This window comes from Microtus ochrogaster, chromosome 6 (genome assembly GCF_000317375.1).
Source record: "Microtus ochrogaster isolate Prairie Vole_2 chromosome 6, MicOch1.0, whole genome shotgun sequence".
NCBI lineage: Eukaryota > Metazoa > Chordata > Mammalia > Rodentia > Cricetidae > Microtus > Microtus ochrogaster.
The window spans coordinates 80,819,644-80,827,804 of NC_022013.1; the positions used below are offsets into that span (position 1 = coordinate 80,819,644).

The window sequence follows — 8,161 nt, forward strand, 5'->3', positions numbered from 1 at the left end:
AAAAAAAAAAAAAAAAATTAAAGTGCACCTAGTATAGGAACCACTGATCTCTGGTAGGACACAGAGGGCATATGATAGAATGGAAGATACACCTGAAGGGATAAGGGAGACCAGAATCTAGGGGAACTTTGCCTCAGTAAAGTGGCTAGAACCCTTGGCAGCTGTGAGACCTCCATTGAGGAACATGGATAACCTTTTGGTCAGAGTGAGTGAGATAATGAAGCCTACTTAAGTGAGAACTGAAAGGACCTTGACCTTATTAATTATACACGACAGATGAAGGAAAAGTAACTATCGAAGATGCTTGCAAAATTTCTAGCCAGGAGCTTAGTGATCCCATTTACCTTGAAAGAAAATCTGGGAGGATAATTGGGCCTTGGTAGAAGGAAGAAAAATTAAGAGTTCATTTTTAGATATTATGAAACCTGAGGCACCTGGCAGACATTCAGGTGGAAGTGGAGATGTCCTGTAGCTGTTGGATATATGGCTATGAAGCTCAGGAGAGAGGTATGAGCTGACAACAGAGATTTGGAAGTCATCAGTAGTGGGCACCTTGGAAACCCTTCTGCAAGTCAGATGATCACAGATACTCATCTATATTTTGGAAACCCAAACTTTTCCAAGTAATTTTTGTTTTAATCAAAACTGCAATCTATGTATTTCTTTAAACTCAAGACTGGGTACTGCTTAGCTGTTCTTTACTGTCAAATATTGGGCCACATATCCTGAGTGATGACGATTTGAGAGATAGTCCATTAAAAAAAAAAAAAAGACTCTCAGCCCACCCAACCCACTCCCTCTAGTTTCTATCCCTTCATCCCCCCAACTCCCACCCCCAGTTTATCCAGGAGATCTTTTCTACTTCCCCTTCCCTGGGAAATCCATGCATCCCTCTTTGGGACCGCCTTGTTATCTACAGTCAGGGAGCCTGAATGGGCTCGACCGAGGCCCTCTGCATGTGTGTGACAAGGTGAGTGTAACTTGGTCTCTTAGTAAGGGTTCTAACGGTGAGAGCAGGACCTCTCCCTGGTGCTTAACTTGCTTTTGGTAACCTGTTTCTCATGCTGGATTACCTGGCCTCAAGTTCAAGAGATTTCCTGGGGAGGAGCTCTGCCCTGCTTCAATTTGAGGCACCATGCTTTGTGCAGAAACCAGAGGCCCATTCCCTTCTGAATGGAGATGGAGGAGGAGTGGATAAGGAGGGGGTCAGTGGGAAAGGGGAAGGGACTGAAGCAGAGAAGGGAGGGAAACTGGTTGGTATGTAAATAAATGGGAAAAAAGTTACTTTTTTAAAAAAGGCTTAAAATAATACTCTCCCAAAGACCCAGTTTCCTCGGCATTTCCTAAGCCTGAGGATCTGGTCTGATAATCAGAGAAGGTTCCAATTTGTACACCAACAGCAGATAGCTGGACTCACACATATCTTTGACATATACCTTCAACACTTGCTTATAATTTACCCAAACGTCTTCTCTATGCTGATTTATGCTTCTGTGCAGCTCTGTGCTAACAGGCTGACCCTGCAGCCCAGTACCTGTACCTGTGTCTAACGCTCCATGTTGGAAGAAGCTGCTGTCACGGCTGAACAACAGGGGAGCTGCACTAGGAAACCTTTCCGAGGCAGAGCATGCATATGCTACCTGCAAGATGAGAGTGTTTTTAGGCTTTTCAGAAAGATTTCATTTCACGAGTTTTTTTTTTTTTCCTGAAAGGTTGTAATTAACTGCAATGAGCAAAAGAGTATATGTTTTTAAAAAAATGAAAGTGGGAGGAAAGGAACCAAGGAAAGGAAATGACCAGCACGGTTCTGTCCAACCCGTTAAGTAGGTAGATTCCTGCCATGCAGGTGCTGGGGTTGGGGTGGAGGTGGGTGGAACACAGGGAAACCCAATGCAAATGGGTCCAACAGAACCAGGAGCTAAAATGTGTGTTCTCCTATTGATGCTCTCCTGCAAAGGTAGAAGCAGCTCCTTCCCCCACCTCTTATGACAAGGGTCTGTCTCAAGGCAAGATCCTTGGCCTCTGAAAAACTGTGCCAGGGCCAAGCAGAACATGCAGAGCACACTGTTGTTGGACATTTTCGTTCCCAAGAATGAAGGGACCACAGAGGCTCCTACTCCTGCAAGCCTTTTCTCCTCCACACTGTCCTTCCTTCTTTTACCTCCCCCAACACATCGATATGCCCGTGAGTTTCCTTGGTGATTTCTCCCATGATCTACTCGATGTGTTTAGTTTTATTTATAAGGTGGAATATTTTATTCCAAGAAAAGGGATTCAGAGTCACAGACAAGATGATAGGGAGCAAAATCAGTTTCCAGAACAGTGTTCTCGGGGCCTTGCAGGCAAGATTCAAGAAGCAGTACCGTTGAAGGCACATAGAAATGGAAGGCAAGTCAGCAGACTCAATCAGTTCTAGCTTGGCACCTTACAACGCTAAGGCAAAGTCTGATGAGCACGCCACCAGTAACGAGGCAGGAAGAGCTATCCCCACCCACACTCCATCTCTTACTTGCTGGCTAGGCCATGGGGTCCATGTCTGAAAGGGTGACAGGACTCGATATCTCCATCCAGAGGAGGATTGTCCTTTCCACCTAGACTCGCCCTGTAACTGAAGGTTTCTCTCCTGCCCACCAGTTCCTGAATAACCACACTGAGGCTTAATATTAATTACAACTGTTTAGTCTATTAGCTCAGGCTTATTATTAACTAGCTCTTACAAGTTAAATTAACCCATTTCTATTATTCTGTATTTTACCGTGTGGCTGTTGTGTTACCTCATGTCTTGCTTTTCCAGCGGCTGTTGGCATCTTCCCTGACTCCACCCTTTTATTCCTTGTCTCTCTGCTTGGATTGCCTAGCTATATTCTGCCTGACTATGGGCCAAATCAGTTTTTTTTTTTTCCTTCAAGACAGGGTTTCTCTGTGTAATATCCCTAGCCGTTCTGGAACTCACTGTATAGACCAGGCTGGCCTCGAACTCACAAAGATCCACCTGTCTCCCTCTCCTGAGTGCTGGGATTAAAGGTGTGCACCACCTCCGCCTGGCCAAATCAGCTTCTTTATTAATAAATGTGAATAATAAGACATATTCACAGCATACAGAAGGGCATCCCATATCATCACCCATAATGGCTGCTGTCCCAGTCCTAACAGAAGTCAATTGTGCTGGATGATTTTACGTCAACTTGATATAAGCTAAAGTCATCTGAAAAGAGAGAGCCTCAATTGAGAAAGTACCCCCGTAAGACTGTGTTGTAGGCAAGTCTATAAGGCATTTTCTTAATTAGTGGTTGATAGGAGAGGGTCCAGTCCATTATGGCTGGTGGTTCTGAGTTCTATAAGAAAGTAGGCTAAGCAAGCCATGAGGAGCAAGCCAGGAAGCAGCTTGGCTCCATGGCCTCTGCATCAGCTCCTGCCTCCAGGTTGCTGCACTGTTTGAGTTCCTACCCTCACTGTTTTTGATGATGTAGAACTGTGATCAAAATAAATGCTTTCCTCCCTAACTTGCTTTTGGTCATGGTGTTTCATCACAGCAATAAAAATCCCAACTAAGACAACCAGCATGTACAGTCTTAATGAAACTGTTCATGTCCAAGAACACAAAGGCAGTGTGTCTCTGCCCAGGGGAACCATCCTGGGGTCGTAATGGACTATTGGTCTCAATCAAGTCTTGCCTTTCTTATAATGCGGTGGAAACAGTCACCCTTTTATTGCTGCGTAAAGATGCCTGAGATTTTGGATCCATCGAACATCTCTAGCACTCATTCTTCTCTCTATAAAATGACAATCTTAGAATAAGATCCAAGGTTGACAATTATGAATTCCTCTGTCCCTTGGAACTGAGTTCACGCGGGATCATGATTCGCTAATCACTTCCCACTTCAGGTAATTCCAGACTTCAAAGTATGCACATATAGGATTTACTAGATTCCAGAGAAGTGTATACTTTGGTGTTCTGATTCTGCCACTCCTTTCTTTTTGGGTTAAAGCAAAATGAGATAAATCATCATTTGGCAACTGAAATTAAGGAATGAATAAATAAATAAATGATCCTTGCTAGCAGGAAGCCAGCAAAGGTTTGTAAAATCTAAAGTCACTTCTTGGCTCTAACATGTATTGTGAGAAACTATGGTAAGCACTCTGAATCTGTGATGTTCTTCTCAGCCATCCAGTCCCCACCTGCTCCAAATGCCCACTGCTTTCCCTGTATCTGTCTGCCCACTGCAGACCCCAGACTAGAACTATTCTTTAGTCTTTGCTATCATTTCCTTTCTGACAAATCTGCACTGTGTTCACCATTGTATCCTTCAGGGTCTAGCACAGAAGTAGCAATAACAACAGTGTCATGGTTGCAAAGCCTCCTAGTGCACACAAAACTTCAAGAACTAATGCTGTTTGGGTTTTCCATGCTCACTAAAGCTTGGTAAACATGGTAATATTCTCTTCACAGAAAAAGAGCTGAAGTTCGCGGAGATTATGTAACTTGATCAGCTAGTGAAACAGAGATGGACATAAATCAGGGATGTTCTTAAAAGAGTTCAGAACTTTCTGTTGTTGTTGTTGTTTTAATGGATGGATGAATGGGTGCATGGGCGGGTGGATGGATAGATGGGTGAATGATCCAAGGAAGTAGTGTAAAACAGAAGTTATCAGTATTCTGCCCAAGCTGAAAAGAAGACACTCATGTTCCAGGAGCCTCATCATAGTTCCTAAGCTCTTGGGGAGGGATGGGAACCTTGTTCTATTCCTGTGGATGACTCCGTCAATGGCTAACCCCTCCTCCCTCCTACAGATTTTGACAGTATCAGGACCACCTGAAGGAGGGACTCGTGTGACCATCCATGGAGTGAACCTGGGCTTGGACTTCTCTGAGATCGCTCATCATGTGCAGGTGGCTGGAGTACCCTGCACACCCCTGCCAGGGGAATACATCATCGCTGAGCAGTGAGTCCACTTGCTGGTCTTCGTCCGTGTGAGCTTCAGAGTGGAGAGTCTCTGTACTTCCTTCTCTGGGGCTCCCCAAGCACCTTTCACTTCACTTCCTCCTGTGGAACATGCCCCAAGAGGTCTTTCCAGCGTGGTTCTGCCCTCAGAGGGCCTTGTTCCAGTTGCTTCCCTGTACCTAGTCTCCTCAGGCATCAGGGTGCCAGGTGCCCATGCTGCCCCTCATTTAGTCTTTGTCTGCTGGCATGAACATTGAAAGCCCCTCTGGGATCTTTTGGCCCCTCCTCCTAGCCTAACCCCATTGAAATGCGTCCTACAGGGTAGGCTGTGGGCAACAATTTGTTTGGTGCTGTGGCTCTGACAGTAGCTTAATCTGAGCAGGGCCTCCACTGGAGCAGATTCATTTATTTCACTAAGGGAAATGTCAGCTGGAAATTAGAAAATAGGCATGTAGTGGCAGGCAGGCGGGCGAGCTCAGGAGTGACATATGTTCCAGTGTGGGGTGTTCCCTAGGCACTCAACACTGTGGTCTGGGGGTTGGGCAGGCGGGCAAGCTCAGGAGTGAAGTATGTTCCAGTGTGGGGTGTTCCCTAGGCACTCGACACTATAGTCTGGGGGTTGGGCAGGAAGTAGGCCAGAATCTGGGGGTGAGAAGAAGGAGTAACAAGGGAAGGGAACCACTAGATCCTTCTTCATGGTTTGTCATGTGACATTAGGTCAAGGTCTCCTTTATCCACTGAGTGTGCAGCTCTGTGTGTTTCCGGAGCTGATTTGGGCTTGACTTGAACTCAGGCTTTTCTCCCCTACCCTGCTCCTCTGCAGCCTCAGGCTTCTCTGAGAGTCACTTCTCAATGGCAACCATAAAAATGACATCACTATTTTTTATCAGCAATTTTTAGTTTATAGGACACTTTCCCATTCACTATCTCTCCCCCTCTCTTTATAACAATTATTCTAACCTCTGGCAAGTAAACTACTGTAAAAGTTGACAAGAGCAAAAGTTGGGGAAACATGAGATGATTTTTCTCCAGTCCCTTGGGAAATAACCGCTATGGGAGAATCCAGCCCTAAATCACCTAACTCCTAGTTCTGGCCTGTTTCTCTGACACAGCAACCATGGCCTGGATGCTCCACGACTCATCCATCACCCATGGCTCTGAACCTCAAAGGGCCTTGATTAGAATCTAGCATAACAAAGAGAAGAGTCAGTGGCAGAAGGGGTAAATTCCCAGACTCTTGGGGCTGTGTAAGAACTCCACAGGTGAGGAGGAAATAGAGCTGGCCTGATCCCTCCAATTCTCTAGATTCTCTAGATCTCTGATTCTTCACTGACAACCTTATCTCATAAGGAATGAACTTTTGAGGGAGTGGTGGCTAAGCCTACAGGAAAGCCATCAGGAAGGCATCAGTACGTCTGTGGAACCACTTTAGAATGTAAACACTTGGGAACCAGGACTATCTGCAGGAAGCCTCATGGTCACATGGTCTAGAGTTCTGTGCCCTGCCAAACTGCACCAGGCACTTGGCCACACAGACCCCAAATCCACCTAGACCTCAAGATCTGCCATGCTCTCACTTGGGGGTCTTCTTGCTGGAAGACTCAGACGTTAGGGTGAGGAGTGTAAATTGTGAGGCAGCTGGACCCAAAACTTTCCCAAGACTTGAATTAAGTCGTTTTGACATTGGCTCCTCTGCTAGCCAGCCCTGAGACTTCAGCAAGCCATTAACCTTCATCTAATGGACTGCCAGAAATTTTAGTTCTGTTTATGAAATCAAGTATAATTCCTGACCTAGGACTGTGGGGGAAAAGTACCCAGATGAACTGGAAGTGCGATTGTGAAAAAATCTTGGGGACCCAGTCATTCCAGGATGGTGAGGTCAATGGTGGCCTTGAAAACTGCCCTTTCCTTGTTTCAGCCACAGAATAGGCAGGAAGCGGTGAACAACACCCGCCACCCCAAGCCTCACTGGTCACAGCCTGGCTCCTGGCTGTGCCAGGCTCATTACCACTCCTAAGGCTCCAGAGATTGTTAGCATTATTAAGCCTCCATCCTAGGCAGCGAGCAGCAGGTGCAATCATTACAGATGTCTGCAAGAGATGAATTTGGCTAACTGGGCTCAGTACAGAATCCTGGGCACAAGCTGGAATAGTGGGAGCGGTAATGATTCACCATATGCTTGTGTCTGCTATCTATCATTCCACAATTAGGTTAATATTGGTTTAAAGGCCCTGATTAGTCCTGCAATCAACGCCCCACATGTCTGTGGAGGGCAAGATGATTTAGCCACAGGACATTTTCTGGGCAGTGGAATGCAGGTTCAAGTTGCAACTCAGCATCTCCAGAGACAAGGGCTTGCTTTCTCATCTGACCTCGGTCTCATCTGCTCTATCTGTGAACTCAGACACCTCTGTATGGGTACGGATCTCTGTACTTCAGGAAATGAGCCACCATGTCTGTGGGGGATGGTGTGTATAGGGATAATAAGAAAACTGAGCTGGTGCCAGGAGCCTGGGGGGCAGGCTATATTTCAGTTGCTGATGAACTGAATAGAACTGGGCAAGTCAGTTTGCTCCCTGATCCTCAAATGGTCCATCTGTAAAACAGGAACAGCTGATGTGTACAATCCCCCCTACAAGTGGTCCTCAGGAGGCAAGAGCAATCTGACCCATAGAATCTGCAACACTCACCCCCCAACTAGGAAATTTATCGGTGGCACTAATATGATTCCAGAAGTCTTCTGTCAATTAATAGTCAAATCTTCGAATGGAAACTGGACAGTTGTTTGACCCAACTTACTTTATAAGCGTAAAATTTTATCATTGCAAATCATTGCCTCCTAATAATACATAGGGAGCCTAGCAGCAACCAGGAACACAGAGGACATGTAAATTGGGTAGCCTCCCAGAAACTAAACCAGATAATATAAATGAGGCCTGAGGAGACAGTAATATATAACCTACTGCCTCTAATGGTCCACAGCCAAGAGGAAGAGTCAAGTGACTAACTCTCAGAGCCTTAGGCAATGAGTGGGGTTGTCTCCTATATTTCCCAAAGTCTTCAATCACTACTACAATGCCTGTGCTGCCCCTCCCTTAAAATCCAGAGCATTCTACTAAATCCAGAATCTGAAACAAGTGTGATGACACATGTCTGTAGATCCAGCTACTCAGGAAGCTGAAGCACACCAAAAATAAATAAATAAATAAATAAATAAA

The 8,161-nt window shown here is 45.6% G+C and overlaps 1 protein-coding gene across 3 annotated transcripts in view; it reads left to right on the top strand.

The window, feature by feature from the left end:
- The window catches only part of Plxna2 (plexin A2), a 203,987-nt gene that overhangs the window by 161,514 nt on the left and 34,312 nt on the right, over window positions 1-8,161 (top strand). For all 3 annotated transcript variants that reach the window (XR_003377039.1, XR_001228954.2, XM_005348915.2), the window contains exon 13: window positions 4,793-4,944. Coding sequence is in view for 1 of the 3 variants with exons in the window: in XM_005348915.2 (XP_005348972.1) it covers window positions 4,793-4,944 (152 nt within the window). In the remaining 2 variants the exon portion in view is untranslated. The remainder of the gene's footprint in view (window positions 1-4,792; window positions 4,945-8,161) is intronic.